Source organism: Rhineura floridana, chromosome 2 (assembly GCF_030035675.1).
Source record: "Rhineura floridana isolate rRhiFlo1 chromosome 2, rRhiFlo1.hap2, whole genome shotgun sequence".
Lineage (NCBI taxonomy): Eukaryota > Metazoa > Chordata > Lepidosauria > Squamata > Rhineuridae > Rhineura > Rhineura floridana.
Genome location: NC_084481.1, coordinates 206,622,293 through 206,644,203, shown reverse-complemented (window position 1 = coordinate 206,644,203; position 21,911 = coordinate 206,622,293). Strand labels below are relative to the sequence as shown.

General features: G+C 41.0%; 1 protein-coding gene across 3 annotated transcripts in view; it reads right to left on the bottom strand.

Moving 5' to 3' along the window:
• Positions 1-209: 209 nt before the first annotated feature.
• SLC24A4 (solute carrier family 24 member 4) overlaps positions 210-21,911 on the bottom strand; it is a 182,743-nt gene continuing 161,041 nt past the window's right edge. For all 3 annotated transcript variants that reach the window (XM_061611986.1, XM_061611987.1, XM_061611988.1), the window contains 6 exons: positions 21,760-21,898; positions 15,676-15,842; positions 10,733-10,847; positions 9,510-9,622; positions 8,541-8,606; positions 210-6,983 (listed from right to left, as the gene is read on the bottom strand). In XM_061611986.1, coding sequence (XP_061467970.1) covers positions 6,831-6,983; positions 8,541-8,606; positions 9,510-9,622; positions 10,733-10,847; positions 15,676-15,842; positions 21,760-21,898 — 753 coding nt within the window. In that variant the 3' untranslated portion in view covers positions 210-6,830. The remainder of the gene's footprint in view (positions 6,984-8,540; positions 8,607-9,509; positions 9,623-10,732; positions 10,848-15,675; positions 15,843-21,759; positions 21,899-21,911) is intronic.

Below are 21,911 nucleotides of genomic sequence, written 5' to 3'. Positions count from 1 at the left end.
TCTATCATGCTGCAGGTCCACTACAGCAAACTACTACAGGGTTATGCTGACAAAGTGGCTCTATGGCAGCCTTTCCCAACCAGTGTGCCTCCAGATGTTGTTGGACCACAACTCCCATCTTTCCTGACTATTGGCAATGCTGGCTGAGGCTGATGGGAGTTGTGGTCCAACAACATCTGGAGGCACACTGGTTGGGAAAGGCTGCTCTATGGCATCCATAATGGGATATGAAGCTACCTTATACTGAGTCCATCTAATTTAATAATGACTGACAGCAACTCTCCAAGATCATCCCAGTTCTTTAATCCTTGGAACCCAAGATCTTTTAAGCTGGAGATAACAGGGACTGAACCTGAAACCTAGGTTTATCCTCCAGCTAAGGGCTCTTACCTGAATATGTGCCCTTCTCAAGAGCATCAGCTTGTCTGAGTGTTGAACATGGTGACATTTTTGCCATTAAAATAGACTTTTTTGAGGATTTGGATTACTACTTTAGCTCCTTTCTTGCCTTAGGGCAACTGCTTATTTGCTTATTTCCACAATCTGCTTCTTCATTGTCTTTTATATTATTTTATTTAATCTTTGTCTTCTTGACAATATGGCTTGGCCAGTTAGGGACTGCATTGTGAAGATGTCGACCGTATGATGCCATAAAGCCAATTAAATGAGGTGTCATTATGAAGTCAGAAAACCAATTAAGACTGAAGGCACCACTTTCCCCCATTGCTCTGAAAGTGCAAACCCTTTTGCTCCTGTTCTTAACTCCCCCCCCCAAATAAAATGCTGTGTGCTTTTGTAAGTTCTGAAAATGTGTGGGGAAAAGTAACCTTCAACTCATCTCTACCCACGAACCTCCTACCCAAAGCTGCAGCCATGCCCCTAGAACAACAAGCCTAACAATGCCTTTAAGATGCTGCACAGAGAAGCATACTCCTCTGGCACACAATCACTTTGTATAACACCATTGCTACTCATACAGTAATCAGTGGTGTTGCCTAAGCTGAGAAACTGTGCTGTACCAGCACAACATCCTGGGATTGCTCCCTCTGGGACTGTGGGGGTGTGCTTGGGTAGCAATCTTGCAAACGATCATATTCATTTGCTGGTGCAATGGCTCATAGGTCTGGCATATAAGCCACCGTAAGAGCAAAGTACTGCTGGTTTGTGAATCAGCCTTTTGAGACTTCAGTGCCTTACGTTAAAATCCACCCATCTTGTTCACTTTCATGCAGTGAAATAAAGCAATTTTGTTCATGTTTAATCTATGGGCCACTTTGGTATCACAGTAGAGAGACTTCTCTCTCATCCACTTCAAGACTCCTACAACGCACTTACACAGTCAATCTAAAACTTACTCAGCTTTCTCTAATAAAGACAGTTGTTTCCACACATGTCTATACTGGATGTGAAGAAAGTTCTTGTCATTTTGTAAGGAAAAGTGGATATAAATCATTACTGTAAAATTTCTTGGAAATTCCCTCCCTTAAAAAAATTGGTTTGTATCCAAGATAATGGCAAATGAACATTCCATCAGTGCAATTATTTCTGCTTGTGCAGCAGAACATTCTCCCCTTCTCCTCTCCCTGCACCTCCCCAATCTGTGCTAGGGGTTCCTAGAGCAGATTAGGGGGGGTGGAGCAGGGCACGCACAGGGGGAGCAGAGGAGGGGGAAAAGTCCCATGGCTCAAGCAGAAATCATTGCACTAATGGGACACATTTGTTGATTGCCACCCACTGTATTATCTTTTCAGACCATATGAGCAAATATGTGTCAGGAGTAAGGAACACAGGCACAAGTTTGAGACCAGCTTGGGGATTCTTGGCAAAAATATCGGAGTTCTTGGGAATTCTACAAATACAGGAATAAGTTAAATGTCAAGTCCTCACCCCCAGGAAGCTCACTTTGTCTGCATAGCTTGGATACTATAGGCTATTGCATACAGATCAACTATATTATAGGACTCTTTAGCATATATTACTATATGTGGTTCCACATCACTGCCATCATATGTACATTTTTTGGCAAATTATGTATTTCTTTGTGTGTGCACTCATATAAAATGCCAATTTAATCATATACCAAATAGAATAGTCTTTTATGAGACTGATTGGATTAGTATCTGTCAAAAAGTAACCAGTACTATAACAAATTTAGCATCAATTCAGGATCTGGGGGCTGTGGGGTTTTGGAGCCCAAATCCAGACTCCTTTACAGTGTAGGCAATTTTCAGTCAAGTTTGCCATGAGACTGATGATGGAATGAGATCTGTGGCTAGAGTTTTTGTCTCTTAGGTCCACAAGCAAAGGAAGAGGAAGAAGAGGAAGGAAACTCTTATACAAACACAGACCTTTCATTATTTGAGAACTGTACAAGCACACAATGCCTCTTCCTGTATCACTTATCTTTCCTGCCCAGTTTTAGCCTAAGCTATGGCATCCCTAGGAAAAGTGGTTTTAAAGTCCACCCTGGGTTATATATTACGTAGAAGTTCTCTCTGATGCCGTGATGCAAAGGCACCAGGATGCTACCAGGATGCACCATAAAGATCGTGCCTACCTAAGCAACCCTCCTTATCCTATTGGCACTATCGGGTATCCTTACAAAGGGCTAATCCAATCAGAGAGACTTAACAGTCTCATCTGATAAGCTTCTGTGCTGAGACAGCAGCATGTGCACACAACACTGCAGCCAGCTTGTGGGGACATCTTGTTCTCCTGCTCTGCCACAGGAACAAAATTCCAACTTAATAGGAATCATCACTGCTTCACTGATGCTCTTCCAGTTACTCTCTGTCTTGGTGGGATTGGGCTCAGCCATGAGGGTGGAGGAGGCCAGAAAGCCATCTTAAGCAGCATGTTAGCAGCTGTTCATTGGCTCTTGAGGCAGAAAGAGACACAAAAACATTTTCCTGCCCCCCTCAGAGCAGGGTATGGCATCTCTACATCCTCCCTCCCATGTGCCAAGTATAGGATGACAAGTTTTAACTTTTCTGCTGCAAACGTCTGCATTAGGGAAACTGAAACTGATTTCTTGGGATTAACTTGCCAGCCTAGTCAATACTGATATTTGTTATAAAGGACAAAAGAGGATTAAGATGTTTCTCCCTTTGCACAAAAAACTGGTTCACAAGAAGCAATACCAATTATACCAATCCAATTAAAAAGTGATCTGGATGTTTTTCTTATTTACAGTACCCTTCCCAGTATAATGAATGTCCTGTGCACACATTTGTATTGAAAAGGATCAGCAGTTCTGTGCGATTTGAATGATTAATGCATACAGGAGACAGACTGCATAGACTTTTGCACAAGCGACACCAACCATGCCTTTTAGCTTCTTTCTGTTGCTTGTATGGATGTGTGAATGCCTCTGAGCTGGTTCGGATATGCACACACATACTCCGATTACTGAACACTTCAATGCTGAGTCATCTTACACCTAAAACCTACCTGTGAACGTGACAGTCATGTGCATGGAAACGTATTTATCATACTAAGAAGCTGTGTGTATGCAAACTTTTTTTTATCATGTACTCAACACACATTAGAGAGCCAGGACTGGCTGCTGTGCACATGAGCAAACCCAGGCTTTTCTCCATGTAATGTGTGCAATTGCCCTGTGTGATTCAATTCCTTTGAGAAATCTTGTGTTTAAGGAGAGGTAATTATGAATGTTCTATCCCTGATGATGGCTCATTCACACCTGATGTTTATCAGATGAACTAAACATACACATGTGAACCAGCCTGTAACACAGCTTTGTATCAGCCCAGGGAAATAGAGGAAGGAATGTTTAAATCTGCATTGCAACTTTGATGCATTTCAAAATGCTTCCTGTGAGCATAAGGGAGCACACGATGCCTTTTTTTTTTTTTAACCACAGAGTTGTATATTTTGAGGCAGGGTTTTTTATTTTTGCCTTTCCTCCCTTTCCAGAAGTTCCTCTATGGTTACTGTGAATTAGGTAAGTATGGACTAAAATTGATGGATGAAAAGGAAAGGAATATCCTATTCTACAGGAGCTTGACTGGGGGGACCTTTACAGTGGGAAAAATTGTGAACAGAGAGACTGATAATCAGCTAGGACATCAGTGTCATCGATCAACAACAACACAGATCTCTATGTGATTCAAGCAGTTTTTAAGTCTTTTGTGAAAAGTCTTGCTTGTTCCTCCAGTGGTGTAGTATTCTGTTGTTGATGCACTTAGCGCAGGAATTCTGCCAATTAGCTGACTATGCAAAAATATATTTAATGTGGGTTTTTTTAATCCACAAAATCTTTTCACTATCCAATATATTTTATTTAGCAATGTAAGTTAAAAAAATAAAAAGCTATGTATAAAGAGAACTTGTGCTTCTGTATAAATTCTGCATTCATGAGTGCAACTTTACAACACATCATTTTGGAGTAAAGGAATGGTATTAAAATGTACTAAATGTTTTTTTTGGTGAATCTTGTTGGGATCACCATTTCAGCATGTCATATGACCACCAGATATTACCAGGAAGTGCTGTGGCTCAGTGGCACAGTGCTTGCTTTAAATGCAAAAGGTCCCAGGTTCAATCCACAGTATGTCTGGGAAGGGCTGGGAGAGATCCCTGTCTGAAATCCTGGAGAGTCGCTGCCAGTCAGTGTAGACAATACTAAGGTAGATAGAGCAATAGTCTGACTCAGTATAAGGCAGATTCCTATCTTCCTAAGTATAAGTAACTTGCGCTTCATGTTTTTGTGCTTCTTCTTAAAAGGTCTAAAGTGGGGCCTTTTGCATTTCCCTTACAGAGAGACACATGAGATCTAGGGTTCAAATTGTGTACCTCACGCTGCTGGAGATGCACAAGTTTTTGTTTCAGATGTTATGCAAGAAGAGCAGGAACATGATGCAAGAGATGCTCTCCTCTTGGTCACATAAAAAAAATAGACTTATTTCATTTGTGATATATGCTGGTGAGAAATGGAAACCAGACTGTGGTTCTAGGGCGCTAAATCTCTTAACTTAGTTGCCCAGTCACTCATGTTTTTCAAAAACAAGCAAACAAAAACTTCTTGCATGTAGATTAAGCTAACAGAAATTCTTGATGTATGCTTGGGCCACATCCGTACCATATATTTAAAGCCCTCTTACATCACTTTAACAGTCATGGTTTCACCCAAAGAATGCTGGGAACTGTAGTTTAGCAAGCGTGCTGAGAGCTGTTGGGAGACCCCTGTTCCCTCACAGAGCTACAATTTCCAGAATGATTTAACAACCAATCCCTCTTCCTAGGGAAGAGAGCTGCAAAGTGCTGAGCAGTATGTCAGCAAAGCAATTAAGCATGCAGATAGAGTTGACGCCCTTGCTTTCTTCCATGTAACTGCCCATGTGCTTGGAGTTAAAAAAGTCTCAGTTTTTCTCAATTGAGATCATTTTTTTTCATTTGTTCTCAGTTGCTTCACTGGACTGGGAATGAAGTGCTTGCCAATCTCACTTGAAACAGATAACCAGTTGGTTTTGCCACTCTTAGCTGCTAATGATCACAGAGCTAATTAGACAGGTCTAGCCTTTGCCCTAAAGTGGGTTCAAATGTGTTGGGCTGCAGGAACAAAAGTACATCTGCACTCACCATGCAGCATCTCATGATTATTTCAATACGTGCTCAGACCCCAGTTTCCCAAAGCAGATTAACAGCTCTATTACCGTGTTCCTGCTGCCCAATTTCCCCAAAGCCTTTTGCTAAAATAGGCACCCGCTTGAAAAAGAAGGGCCAGGGCGTGTGGCAAAGTGATGGCACAGCCATTTTCACTGGGCGCTCAAGAGACTCAGCTCACATTTCAATCCACCTTCAGGGCTGAGGAGATGGGTCCTCACAACAGAACAATAACAAACCAAGGATTGGCCAACAATCTTTTAGAGCAGCTGTATCTATTTTGAATATTTAAAACACCTCCAAATCTATAGTGCAACTATGAAGACCTGCAGGGCATTGCATTAGACTCACATTTTTCAGATGATTACCTCCACTATTAGTTACTGAGCACCCAGGATTTAAGTTTTCAGTTTTCCTCTATAATTAGGAGGTACGCTTACTGGTGCTGGCACATTTTGACTTGTAAGCCTAATATTCCCTGTATAGTCATGCTTGATATTTGCAATTGCTCCTCACTGATTGTAGAGCAATGTGTTGTTGCTGATTTCAAGTATGGATAGCCATATTTCAGGTTCCATGAGTTTTAGAGTACATCATTAGTAGTTCTGTATTATCCATTTCCTCCTCTTCACTGTTCTTGTGTCTTTCTTTTAAAAAATAAAATAAACATTGGGTGACAGAGTACTCCTGAACACCACCAAAGACTCCTCAGCATCAGTGAAAGTTCTCTTTAAACAGAGCACTTGAAAGGGGCGAGGTCCTTAGTAGTGCATGCATTAGAGGCCATGGCCAAGATGCTTGCAAGGAGCAAAGATAAAATCCTGGCCCATTCTCTTTTTCTCTTATTTGGAAAGCCAAGGAAGGTATGTCCCCCCCCCAGACTTCATGTTGATGGATGATCTCCGGCCTTAATGAGACTGAAACAGGATACCAGTGGGCTTTTGTGTGTTCTGCATGAGATCCACAGAGCTGTGTGATGGAGCAGTAAAATCCAAAGAGGAGGAAGAGGTAAATGCTTTGGTTGCCTTGAGTTTGTGTGTTATTCTAAGAAGCATCTGCTTTCCTTCCAAGTACAGGAAAAGTGCTTGTAAGGTGATGAAGCAGGAAAGACACTGAAATTTTGGATAAGAAGCAGGTAGAAATGTAAAATGTCTCCTGTCACTTATAGCACAATGGATCCAGATGATGTCTGATCGTGGCCTCTTTCAGTCATGTTCTCGGCACATTGGAAAGTTGACAAAAGTAAAGACATTAAACTCTATCAATATTGAGAAACACAAGAAGATAGCGTAAAGGGTGAGCACGTAGACACCCAGTTTCCTGTCAAGTTTCCATTTATTTATATGGATTCCACCAACCTGTAAGAATATGATCCATGAGTTAGCTAAGAATGGAAGGAAGTCATTTTATATTTTATTCTATATAAAATGATAAGGGAGGAAATGAATAAATGAAACCAAACAATCTTATAGATATAAAAAGAACTAGGTGTAACAGATTTAAGGTCAGACTGCTTGCTGCTATAAAGGAAATGAATTTATACATATTTATAAGCAAACATTTAAATATTTTATAGTGAGATTTCTGAGGTAATTTGTATATTTAAGGAAATAGAACAATTTATATATTTTTTAAAAAATAATGTGATGTTAAAGGTTTAGTAGTAAGATATCATAGGAATACTGTAAGGCTTATATAATAGGATGAGATACATTATATGATATTCTTACTAATATTTGAATAATGATTTAGACTTCGTAACGTTTATATTCATTAAATAAAATATTTTTTTGTAAAAAAGGCTGAAGGAAAGAAATGCCAAAAGGAGCCTTTTTATGTAAAGTTTATTAGTGTTTTTACCTTATTACAATAAAAACAGTCCCTTATTCCCTCAGCCCTTCCCTCCCAGTTCCCCTATCTCCTTCTGCCCTCATGCCCCCTGTTTTCCTGATAGAAGGAGCCTTTTAAACTCAAATTTCAGTAATTATATAAGGAAATTGGCTTCCATGTGTTCTGATGTTGGGGAAATTCTTACCACTTACCAGTAGCAGATGAGAGATTGCCAAGGGCTCCTGAGTGAAGCTTTGCACTACAAAAACAGCAGGATGGGAGCAGAAAGGGAGCATCTTGTTCAATGCTCACTTGTTTACAAGGGGACAAGACAACAGGCAGTGACAGCAAATGAGGAGGAAAAGCAGGGTGAGAGGGCTCCAGGAAGTCACCTGTTGTGGTCTGGACCTCGACTACTATCCAACCCTTGATGCCAATGGAGCCACAAGGTTGGATAACCCCCACCCACCCACCCATTATTATTATTATTATTATTATTATTATTGTGCATCCAACCAAGTTCTAATCAGAGTTGTCCCACTGAAATTAATGAACCTAAGTTAGTCTTGCCTATTAACTTCAATGAGTCTATTCTGAATTTATGATGATTTTGTTGTTGTATTTTTTTGTTTTATGTACGGTTTGTTTTTATGTACACCTCTTAGAAATGCAAAGGATTAAGCAGTGTATAAATGTTTTAAATATTAAATATTATTATTTTTGCCTCTGTAATTATTTAACATAAATTAAAATGTATGGAAATATAATTTATTAATTCACTACAACTCTTGTGATTAATCAATTAAGATTTCTTTAATTGTGTGACAGCCCTAAAAGTATCAGCTGTCCAGAATGTTGTTCTAGTCAGAAGAGGTTCACAGCTAGCATTAGCATTACCTAAAGTATCTAGGAAATATACCTCTTGAGATTTCAAAGATTTCAATGAAGCTTTAGCATCTAAAAATACATGAATCGCTATGATCTCTGGAGAACCTGGTTCACAGCATTGCATTCATATTATATAGCTGTATTGTGTTAAACTGACTGAATGCAGAGAATGACTGATACAACAGGAGCACACTTACAGTAAGAGCTACAGATCCCAGGAGAAGCACAACAGAATAGACTAGACCTTTGCTGTTTATCTTGACCTATGAAAATCAAAAGGAAAAAATGTAGCTTAAAACTATGTATCAAACCTCATGGATGCAGTAACTAGCAAATTGCTATTTTCTGTGTAACATGGCACATGCAAAAATAATTAACAAGATTTTGTCCTGGATAAACAACAGGAAATTATCTGCTCATTTGAAGTCAATGGGGATTTTGCTGTGGACATCAGCGGAAAAGATTCTGATTAAAAAACCAGAGGAAAGCAATGCTCAAACATCATCCACATCACAATATTAGCTTCAAACAAGAAGAGGACAATGCCATGGCTTTAGCAACAGCAAAGGGAGCAAACCTATCAAATGAGGAGATAAAAAATAATTATTGAAAAGCTGGTAGAAGTTGGGAAATCATACACTTCCAGATTGGCAGCTGGCCCATGAGAAGTGAGAAAAAGTAGTCCCTTTATTCACCTGACAGCAAAGATGGGCAACCTGTGCCTCTGCAGGTGTTGCCGGACTCCCAACTCCCATCAGCCCGAGCCATCATGGCCAATGGTCATGGACAATGATGGGAAAGTTGCAGTCCAACACAATTGGAGGGCCAATGGTTCCCCAACTCTGCCTTAACGGGATCAACCCCCCCTGACAATAGTGATGACATAGCTGGGGATCTGCCCTCAGAGTACTTGGCCAAGAAAGGTCTGGGTTTAAGAAATCAGTTTATGAAATTTATGTACTTAGAGATTTTTCATAACTTAAGTGGTTTATACATTTTTCTTAGATATAAATATATAAATAAATAAACAAAATTTAGATTGGGCCCACAGTGAATTTTATCATCTAGGGGTCTCAACTAAACAGTGCCTAGGTAATGGTCTTTCAACTGTACCTGGTTCTGAAATAAGAAGCTGAAAAAGAAATGTCTTAAGCGTATATACATACATCTGAGCCGTAATGAACCACCATCGTCTGCAAGCCCCATGGTACTCCAAGGCCAACTAGAATGTCAAACACATTGCTGCCAATTGTGTTGGACACTGCCATGTCACCTAGGCCTGAAAAGCAAGCATCTCACAATTAAAACAAGCATTTTGATTCATGCAATGAATGTCGTTTCACTAAGCAAGAAGCAGAGAGGAGAAGCTGATGACCTTTGTTTAGACAATAAGCTTATTCAGTTTTTTTTAATTGTTAAAAATGAGGTGTGGTATTCATATCTTGATAAAAGGGCTGTGAGTGCCAGCACAAAATAGGGCAGCAAAAAATGAGGTGCCAGTACCCTGTACTGGTGAGTACTGAGGTTATTACAGTTCCCATGTGTTTTATTTTTGTGGCTTTCTCTAGGTACATTTGAACCCCAAAATCGGATTGATACATCTTGCTGTCAACCAAGGGTTAGCTGGTCTCAGCTGTCATGGCTGACAGCTTGGGAACTGTAAGTTTGTAAGCTGGCCAAGGATCTATCTCTCTATGAGAATTCTCCACAGCAGTGGTGGCTGGTGGCTCCATGTCACTGGCAGTGGAATCTGCTCTGGGATTTAGTCCAAACTTTCTAGGAGCTATCCAAAAATCCTATTGGGCATGTCCAAGCCCCTCTCTGTAAGCTTTGGATTCTGGGCCTAGTATTTTAGACTAGGGCTATCACTCAAATAAAGAAATCTGACTGCAAAATCCTATGCTTGTCTACTCAGAAGTAAGTCCAATTGATTTCAGTGGGGCTTACTCCCAGATAAGTAGGTATACAATTGCAATCTTAATTGTATGAATTTTAGCTAATTAAATAAATATGCATATGAGTAGGGGGATGCCTTATAAAAACAGTCATCTGCAGTTTTTATAAGTACTTGCCTTAAAAATTACATATGCACACCCCACCAATAATTTTTAACTTATAGAAACTGTAGATGCCAAGCAGTGTCTTAAAACAGACATTTGATCCTTTTCCGATATACATACACACACCTGCCACCTAATCAAAACATCTTTTTAGTTAATCAAAAGCTTTTAATTGATTAATCTAACTGATTAAATGTTGCAACCCCATTTTAAACACACACTACTTCTTAAACAATATCAGCCCTATTTGTGTATATCAAATGTAGGAGAATTGCTTATACATGTCGAAAACACAAACCACATTTCTCTGAAACTAATGCAGCCCATACCTTGTCTTGCTACTATTAAACTGGCCATACAGTCTGGCACACTGGTTCCTGCAGCTAGGAAGGTAATGCCCATGATAACATCAGGGATCCCCAGAGTGTAACCAATCACGGTAACCTATGCAACAAAGGAAAAAACAGTGGTTGAAAACAATAGAGAAGCCTCTTTCTAGTCCTGAATTCAAGATATGAATGGTGACTCATAGGTTACTTTAATTCCTTGAGCATGTGGGTATTAACATGAATCAAACACATAAACATATAAATTTCAGTAATGGAACCAATCATCTGCCTAACCATCTAGAACAACAATAGAAAATGCATGCAGATAACAGGGATAATGAGTAGAGAGCTGGGCAGAGCATCCCTTTTGTGCATTTCTCATTCATTTAACAGAAATTGTGCAGGTGACATTCCCAGTGACTGTGCCTCTGTGAGGTGATAGTCTATACTTAAAGCAGTCTGGGATAGTTCAACTGCACAGTCCTTGGGTCCTTTGCTAAAGGCCTACATAATTCTCCTCCAATTGGCATGACTCTCTCCTGCTGACCTAACAGAGCTGGAAAACCATAGAGAGACAGTGAGGTCTGGTGGGGAATCCTTTTCAGCCCAAAGGCGACACACCCTGATGAACAACCGTTTGTGTGCCAGTGTTGGGGTGGGAGGAGCCAAGGCAAAAAATGGTCGCAACCGATGCGACTCTTACTTTTGTACAGGTAGGCTACATTCCAGCCAAACACAAGTCAGAGGTGTGTCTTACACACACACACCTCCATCCAGGGCAAGCAAGACACATCATTATCACAGCCCAAGCACACATTCAGCTTCCCAAACTTTTTTCCCTAAGGACCATGAGAAAATTGCTGTGGTTCTTGGTGGATTACTTAATGATTTTTCTGCCTACTGTAGCAATTGTAATGCACTGTGCTAGACGCCATGTCATTTTTAATGGTATTTTTGCAATTTATTTCTTATATATTGTATTTTATTGTATTGCAATTTGAATTCCATGGAATTATTGTGGTGAGGGGGTTTGAGAGCTATGCTGTTAGGAGTCTAGATCAAGAGGCTAGACTCCTAGCAGGGGCACCCAAGCTGGAATGGTCAAAACTGGGACACCAGACTAAGATGCATCCAAACTCAGAGGAAGGCAATGGTAAACCACCTCTGAATATCTCGTACCATGAAAACCCTATGAACAGAGTATCCAAAATGCAACACAAGATAGTGCTGGAAGATGAGACCCCCAGGTCAGAAGGCACTCACTGAGCTACTGGGGAAGAACAAAGGACAAGTACAAGTAGCACTGTGACTAATGACGCAACTGGGTCAAAGCCGAAAGGAAGCCCGGAGGCTGATGTGCACAGATGCAAAAGGAGAGTCCGGAGTTCTATGACGCACACAATAGGAACATGGAATGTGAGAAGCATGAACCAGGGAAAGTTAGAAATTGTCAGGTAAGAATGGAACACATCAACATTACAATACTTTGTGTTAGCGAATTAAAATGAACAGGAATTGGACACTTTCAATCAGGCAACTACAAAATATTTTATGCAGGAAATGAGAAGAAGAAACGGGGTTGCTTTAATAGTGAGAAGTGATGTAGCAAAAGCAAGTAGGAGCTATAACGCAAGGTCTGAGCGAGTGATATAGATGAGATTTAACGGGAAACCTATTAACATAACCATCATCCAAGTCTATGCTACAATGGCAAATGCAGAAGAAGTGGAATTGGAGAGATTTTATGCAGATTTAAAAATGTTTATTGTATTGTTGATTGTATTTTAATATTATTTTGTTATTCATTGTATTTTTATACTATTTTATGTTCACCGCCCAGAGAGCTATCGCTAGTCGGGCGGTATATAAATTAAAAAAAAAAAAAAAAAAAAAAGACGTACAGGAAGAAATAGATCACACACAAAAACAAGATGTTCTGATAATCAAGGGGGACTGGAACGCAAAAGCAAGGAACACAGAAGAAGTAGAAGTGGGGAAATGGGGCTTAGGAGAGCGAAATGAAGCAGGAGACTTACTCAATTCTGTGAAACCAATAATTTGTTTTTTGTGAACACATTTTTTGAGCAACCAAAAAGACAACTGTACATATGGACATCACCAAATCATCAATATAGGAATCAAATTGATTATATAATTGGTAGCAGAAGATGGAGAAGTTCCATACTTTCTGTAAAAACAACACCAGGAGCAGACTGCGGTACAGATCATGAACTGGTAATATAGAAAATCAGAGTAAAGCTAATGAAGAACAACAAAGCAATCATAATGCCAAAATACAATTTAAATAACATCCCAGAAGAATATAAAGATCAAATAAGACTTTAAACTTAGTTGACAGAGAACTAGAAGAACTATGGAATGAAGTCAGAGACATTATCAGGGAAGAATGCAAAAAGACAATACCTCTAGTTAAAAAGAGAGAAAGCTCAATGGATGACTGAAGAAACTCTTAACATGGTTAAAGAGAGAGGGAAAGCAAAAGCAAAAGGAGATAGAAACACGATTAGAACCCTAAATGCAATAATACAGCGACTAGTATGTAGGGACAAAGAGAACTATTACAATAATTATTGTATAGAAATAGAAGAGGACAAGAAAAAGGGTAGAACAAGAGCCGTATTCCAAAAGATTTGCCGCCCTGGGCTCCTGCTGGGAGGAAGGGAGGGATATAAATCAAATTAAATAATAAATTAATAAATAAAATAAAATAAAAGATTAGAGAAATTAAAGGGAAATTTAAACCAAGAGCAGAGATGTTGAATAATCAACAGGGGAACACACTGACTGACCAGGATGAAATGAAAAGAAGATGGAAGCAATACACCGAAGAACTCTATAAAAGAGATGCAGGGATGACAGATTCATTCACGGAGGAACTGTATGATGAAGAACCAGAAATTTTAGAATGTGAGGTGAAAGCTGCTCTTCAAATACTTGGAAGAAACAAATCACTAGGAACAGATGGCATACCAGTAGAGTTGCTACGAGTTACTGAGACTGAATCTGTCCAAATTTTGACAAAAATATGGAAAATATTTGACAACAAATATGGAAAAGGAAACAATGGCCCACAGACTGGAAGCGTTCGATCTACTTCCCAATTCCAAAGAAAGGGGATCCCAGGGAATGCAGTAATTATAGGATGATTGCCTTAATATCCCATGCAAGTAAAGTAATGCTCAAGATTCTTCAACAAAGGCTCTTACTGTATATGGAGCGAGAAATGCCAGACGTCCAAGCTGGATTTAGAAAGGGAAGAGGTACCAGAGATCATATCGCAAACATATGTTGGATAATGGAATGGACCAAGGAATTTCAGAAGAAAATCGCCCTGTGCTTTATAGATTACAGCAAAGCCTTTGATTGTGTAGATCATGAAAAACTATGGAATGCTTTAAAAGAAATGGGGGTGCCACAGCGTCTGATTGTCCTGATGTGCAACCTGTACTCTGGGCAATACTGTAAGGACAGAATATGGAGAAACCGATTGGTTCCCCATTGGTAAGGGTATTTTATCACCCTATTTGTTTGATCTATATGCAGAACATATCATACGGAAAGCAGGATTGGACCAAGATGAAGGAGGTGTGAAAATTTGAGGGAGAAATATCAACAATTTAAGATATGCAGATAATACCATACTACTAGCAGAAACCAGTAATGATTTGAAAAGAATGCTGATGAAAGTTAAAGAGGAAAGCACAAAAGCAGGACTACAGCTGAGCATCAAAAAGACTTAAGTAATGACAACAGAAGATTTATGTAATTTTAAAGTTGACAATGAGGACATTAAACTTGTCAAGGATTATCAATACCTTGGCACAGTCATTAACCAAAAGGGAGATAAGAAATTAGAAGTCTAGGACTGGGGGGGGGGTAGCTATGGGAGAACTAGAAAAAGGTCCTCAAATTCAAAGATGTATCACTGAACACTAAATTCAGGATCATTCAGACCATGGTATTCCTGATCTCTATGTATGGATGTGAAAGTTGGACAGCGAAAAAAGTGGATAAGAGAAAAATCAACTCCTTTGAAATGTGGTGTTGGAGGAGAGCTTTGCGCATACCATGGACCGCAAAAAAAGACAAATAATTGGGTGTTAGAACAAATTAAATCAGAACTATCACTAGAAGCAAAAATGATGAAAGTGAGGTTATCATACTTTGGACACATAATGAGAAGACATGATTCACTAGAAAAGACAATAATGCTGGGAAAAACAGCAGGGAGTAGAAAAAGAGGAAGGCCAAACAAGAGATGGATTGATTCCATAAAGGAAGCTACAGACCTGAACTTACAAGATCTGAACAGGGTAGTTTATAACTGATGCTATTGGAGGTCACTGATTCATAGGACTGCCTTGAAGGCACATAACAACAATAATTCATGAGGACTTTAAGAAACGTTTTGCAATCTGATGTGAAAATGTGGAGAACTGAACGTAAGGTTGGGAGAATGAGAAAGTGAAAGAAACCAAAATTGACAGATTCACCCATTCTTACTTGCTGCAATGTTATGTGTTCTTCCTTGTTGAAGCTTCTATTCTGAACTGTCTTACTATATTATATTTCTGTAAGAGTCACACTACCCATGAATGCTTCTGCACAGGGGGAATCTGTATGGATGGACATGAATTGTGGGGGTTCAGGTCTCTGGCCACCCCTGTGGGGTGGGGTTAGTTTGGGGTTAGTGAGGGGGTGGGAGGAGGGCTAGGGGCACCTGGCAGAGGCAGTTAGGGGGAGTGCTAGGGGGTGCATGGCAAAGGGGATAGAGGGATGGCCAGGCGGCCCTAGCAGAGGGGGTGGAGGTGCTGTTGGGTGAGGTGTAGGCAGGGTTAGCAAGCGAAGGAAGCAGGGGCAGCAGCCCCTAGTATTTCTAAATGATGTTTGTGTTAAAAAATCACAAGTATGTTTGCACTCACCAGCCAGACCATAAAGTAGGAAAACAAGGCAATCCACAGGGTAGATAAGATGAACGTCACCATGAAAAGATTCTCCCAGCGTGGCTTACTGCAGTTTGGGATGGTGCAAAACAGCAGGAATATCAGTGGCCAGGACAGAATCCATTTGAGTTTGTCAACTTTTCCTTCTGGATAATAAGAAAAGGGAAGGAGCAATTTGCCACTATGGTTTACTGCATATCTATACTTAAACATAATTAGAGGAAAATTAGAAAAAAATGAGATGAAAGTTACAGTTGTACATTTTAAAGGAAGAGGTGAATGCTGAGGGGAAGGATTTTCATTTTTATTTTTTTAAACCAGTTCGAAATTAATCGATTTTGCCTTTTGAGAACTGAGTTGTTCTAAGTAGATTCTGCCTTGCTTCTCAGAACAGAAAATGCGCACGAAACATGAGCACATTGATAAACATACAAAGATACTAACCTGTAATTAACTTGGTGGCCATTTGGTACTACAGCAACTGTTCAGAATAAAACTAGATCTCCTCCACATGATCCTTATGAACTACATATATGCCTCATGTCTAGCTTGGGCTTAGGTATGCATACTTTAATGTACAGTTCACTTGTTGTCATTTTTATATTCACATCATCATCGTCTTTTGCTTCCACCTTTTTTAACTATTCTGTTATTCTGCACCCTCACCACCCAAGTCAAGGTGCATAGTACCCAACGCTGGACAAGTCATTCTGACACCTGGGGCAGAAAATTCCACAAGTGCCTGGCAGTAAAATAGAATAATAAGAAATTAAATAACTGGCAATTTGCTGCCCTTTAATGACACTATAATCAGCAATAATAACAGCAACAGCCAGGCCCAGACCTATGGAAAATCCCCCAGCTTCCATCAACACAAAGCTGTAAAACAGGCCAGGCCTGCAAAGCCCTTTGTCTGCTGCATTACACAATTGGCGCTGCAATTATTTTATTTATTTTAATTGTCCAAAATCATTAGCAGACTGAGAACAAAGAAGACAGCAAATACTGATTGCATTCACTAGACTGATTTCGGTTCTGAGCATCGGCAATTGCCGCTTCTGTCAGAATTTTCCGACATCCCTAAACAGGACTCCTGCAGCTTTAATAGTTGTGTTAAAGAGGGAATTCCAGCAGGTATAGGTTGTCATGAAAGGAGCTCTGTCCTCTTCTTCACCTGATCACCCCACATGACTCTGCCATGCATAGTTAGGGCTTAAATGGGGATTTGAATTCAGGCCTCCCTGGTCCTAGTCTGTTGGTTCCACCACACTGCTTTGCAGACAGAAAGTTCTGTTACTGATTACCAGTGCTGCTCAAGGCACATAGCACAATAGTCAAAACAGATTGCACAAACTGGGAGATGAAAACTGCTTATCCTAGAACCTTCTCTGCCTATAAGAATGTAAAAGGCAATCCTCTCATTGTTTAAACTTATCCAAAAAATAAATCAAGAAGCTAGAAGACCTCAAAATTTGTCTTTTAAAACAACAACAGCCTTACACTTCTTAGAATGTTGAATTCATGCCAGGTGCCAAATCCTGCACTTGTGCTAGGCAGTCTCTCTGGCATGCTGTCTGAAAACCCACCTTTCTTCCTAATGTTAATGATGTGTGATGATGAAAACTTGTTTTGGTTACATTTTGAGCCTGGACCTATTGGTGGGGGGCATGCATGCTTTCTTCCCATTGTGAACAGCAGGTGCAGATCATGACCATGATGAAAGCAAAAGGTAACCCCCCCTCCAAGACATAGCCCTGTTTCTCCCACTGCCCTCCACCAAGTAATTGTTAAAAAAAAACACCCCCACACAAGGCCACATGATTAGTTTGGCCCTGAAATGTTACAGACAAGGAGGAAAATAAACATACAACATTTTAGTAGTATATCAGTTCAGGTGAGTGTACATCTCTATCAACAATAGTCAACAAGGGAGTAACGGATGCTAAAAATAATGACTAATTTGAAACTACAGGTCTCCATAGTTCTTAAGTAAACTCTTGAAATTTTAACTGATCCATTGCTCTGTTGTAGTCTGAAGCATAAGAGCTGCTGTCCAATGTGGTCAGCTGTGCATCAACTATTTTGAGATAACCAAATTATGTCTTACAAGATGCAAGAAGTTCTATTAGTTTCTCTCTCTCTCTCTCTCAAATCTAGGTTGCTTGTCTCAAAAACAAGACAAAACAAAATGTTCAAGGTCATAAACAAATCCCAAAATTTGGGAGGGAGGGGAGAGGACAGAAGAGCCGTATACTAGCAATGTGATTCATAGAGTTACATACTGAAAACAGACCAAAGGCTATGAGTTTTCCAGTAAAACACTTCAAGTAGGACACAATTTAGAGCATAGCTGAACTAACAGCTAAACCCACAAATTGATTTTAAGCTGTTGCTAGCAATTACTCTCAACCTTAAAGCCCTTTAAAAATGTTTTGGGTCTTCATGTCACTTTACTGCAGTCATTTACTGTTAGGGCTGGACGACCCTGTCATGCAGCAAGGTTAAGCAACCACCTTGCAGAACTGGGTCCTGTTAAAGGGAGAGAGTAGAACACTGAGAGATTTGAAACAATGGATGCAATTCACTGTGGATGCTCCACTGAAATAATTTCCAGATCAGTAGCAGCATTAGTATGTTGCAGCAGAAACAGTAAAGAATCTTGTTGCATCTGATGAAGGGGGTTCTAGTCCCCAAAAGCTTGTGCCGTTATAACATTTGATAGCCTTTAAGGTGCCACCAACTCTGAGTTGTGTTCCCGCTATATATTCCTATATAAAGGCTATATTCCTTTTACACAGCTGCCTTTCATTTCAATGAAGCACATGCAGGACAGCTTCCTCGTGCATTATGGTCCTTGTTATTTAGTGGAAGGGGGGATGTGTTGCAGTTGGATTGTCTGACAGCTCTGACTATATTCATTGCTGCTATAATCTTGCATTGCTTCCTACAATTTCAGTGTGGCTCCTGCAGCTTTGTTTTCTCCAGTGTTCTACATTAGGATTCTACAGAAGCTATCAGCCTCACCACCACCACTTTATTTGTGTGCCACCTCTCCCGCCACCAAAAGATATGCTTAAAGCGGCTTACAACCATGAGAACAGCAACATATCACAAAATCAACCATTGCAGACAATTTCATTAACACCAATATTAACATGCTAACATAACAGCAAGAGTAACAGCACACAAATACAAAAGCAACATTTCAGTACTATCAATTTAGCAACATTACACCTCCCAGCTGTAGCAAAAATAACATACTGCTACAAATGAAGGCAACTTGTTAACTGGGCTGAAACAAGTATTCCCTCAGAACATAGGAAGCTGCCTTAAATAAAGTCAGACCCAGCAGTGGCAGGCGTGGAGGTGGGGTGCCATGGAACTGTCCTCCCAAGAGCAGTAGTGCAGTGGCAAATACAGAAGTGCAGGGTCCCTTCACGTTGATCACAGCCATGCCCCCTCCCCACTTTTTTTTGCTGTGGGGTTGAGAATGAGATCCTTGTTAATGCCTAGGAACTAATAAGCATGAAATAAAAGAGTGTTAGCACTGAGAAGAGTCTTCTCAGTGTTCGACTCATCTCCTTTCACTCTGATTGGCTCCAATCAGCAGGAAAGGACAAGGAAGCAGGTTAGAAGACTCTTCTCTGTAGCTAATACACACCTCTTTCTTGCTGATTGGCTTGTAGGATGCTGGAGACACAGGGACCTGCTGGCAGGGCCTGTTCTAAAGGGCAGCCAGGTGGGGCACTGGCCTGAGGGCCCCTGGAGCTACAGGGGGCCCCTCAGCAGCCCCTCCGCTCCCCTTCCGCGATCAGCAGCACCAGCCACGAATCGCAGGGCAGGAGCTTCCGCCTGCCTGCCATTCCCTCACCCCACCTACCTAACTCCTGCCTTTTAGCATTGCTCTTAATGAAGATGGCGGCCGCGGTTTCCCTAAGGTACTGAAGCCCCTGCCGCCATCTTAGTTGTAGCATGCATGCGTGCCATCAACAAAGATGGCGGTGGAGGCTCCATTCTCTTAGGGAAACCGCAGCCACCATCTTGGTTAATGGCAATGGTAAAAGACAGGAGACAGGTAGGTGGGGGTGCACGCATGTATGTGCATGCGCATGTGCGCACACACACCAGAGCCCAGGGCAAGCTGACGCCCAAGGGCCCCGGCATGCCTGGAGCTGGCCCTGCCTGCTGGGACCCTGCTCCCAAAATCGTAAAGGGTCTAAGACCCCCCGAGACCCTGCACGACTACACCCCTGCCCAAGACTGGTGTCATTGGTGCTTTCCTGGATGATGCAGGGGTAAGGTAGGGTAGGGCAACATGGTGGTGAGGTCAGGGCTGACTCCCAACAGTGTGCTCATGCACCCTAACCTTTCCGCCACCCTGCCCCATCATCCAGATAAGCAGCAGCAATACTGCTGTTAGGAGATGGCTCAGTGGCACTGCCCACTACACTGGCCATCCCTGGTCAGACCATTCCTCCATCTAGCTCAGTACTGTCAACAGTGACTAGCAGTGGCTCTCTGGGGTTCCAGACAAGGCTCTTCCCAGCCTTACCAGGAGATGCTGGCGACCGACCATTTCTGCATACAAAAATGTGTTCTGCCACTGAACTACAGTGGTTCCCCTGCTATGCAGCCCTGTATTTTATGAACATCCTGTGAATCATTAGGCAAAAAGTGCTTTGCACAGAATGTACGTGAATCTCCTCACAAGAATTTCACAGTGAAATCAAAGAGCTGTGAGTTATGGTGAGATTCTTAGTAGATGTTACATCTCACTACTTCTATGTTCAGTTTCATGATCCCATCTCAAGGTCTCCCATGCCCTTTCTTCTACAGCAAATTGCATCTAATTTATCTGTAGGGTTCAGGGAAAGGGGTCATATGAGTGTGATTTTGCAGATTATTAGACTCTATTAGAAACCTCTAGCCCTCTTAAAGGAACTACACTTCCCAGAGTTGCCTAGGGATTGCTTATTAAACCAGTTTGTGATCTATTAATACTCCTTACGCACATTTACTAACTCCTGCAAGTAGTCTTACTCCCATGAGGTATCTAATAAGGAGGAGGGAGCCTACAAAATCCATACATTTCTGTGAGCAAGGGGGCTCAAAAACAGCAGTTTCCCATTCATGGAACTTGCTGATTATGCATGAAAGGCAACGCAGCCACAGAAGAGTCTTACAATAACTTCAAACAGGGAAACCACTGAAACTGTGTTGGATTAAGCCATTCTGTGCACCACTGCAGGTCACTCAATACAATTGGACTATCCATGTCCAATGAGTTTCCTTGAGCTCAGCTGCAAGGTGATACAAACCAAAAATATCCAGACTACTGCTGCATATACATGAATTTAAGATGGCCAAATACCCGTTGAGTGAGATTGACAATTTGGGAACTACTTTTGTTACAGTCAAACAATTCCAAACCTGTGAACAAGTCCCATTTGTGTGGAAATGAAAAGTGTTCCCCAGGCACTAGCCCTGGGTGAGCACACACTAGTGAGTATTGCTGCCTGGAGCCTCCAAGTGAGATGCAGCTCAGAGAAGCAACTTGAGTGTACTTCTTTTTTTCTGGGACCAACAAATAAGGCAAGGCAGAATAGGTGAAAGGGAAGTTATACAAAGAGATCTAATAGGAAAAGGAGAAGAGCTGTGGCTCAGTGGTAGAGTACATGCTTTGCATGCAGAAGGTCCCATGTTAAATCCCCGGCACCTCCAGGTAGGGATGGAAAAGACCCTTGCCTGGAACCCCGGACAGCCACTGCAAGTCAGTGAGACAATACTGAGCTACATGGACCAATGGCCTGATTCAGTATGAGGCAGCTTCCTACGTTCTTAGGAAGTTCATAGAATCATAGAATAGTAGAGTAGGAAGGGACCTATAAGGCCACTGAGTCTAGCCCCCTGCTCAATCGGAATCCAACTGGAAGCATAAAGTTGGAAGCTGGCAGACTGGAGGGTGATGGTGGGAATTTGGAATCCAAATGTTTTGGCTGGTTCTCCATGGCAAAGCAATCTTGGTCATTCATTCATTCATTCTGTAATATGATTCAGATTTACCTGGAGGTGAAAATGGAGACAAGATGATATGTTCATTCTCCTCTTCTTGGTTATCAACATGGATGGCCCCATTTTCAATATTCTCATGTTTCCCATTCTGGATCAGCTTGCCATTGGCAGAGTGAATTAGTCGCTGGCGCTAAAAGACATGT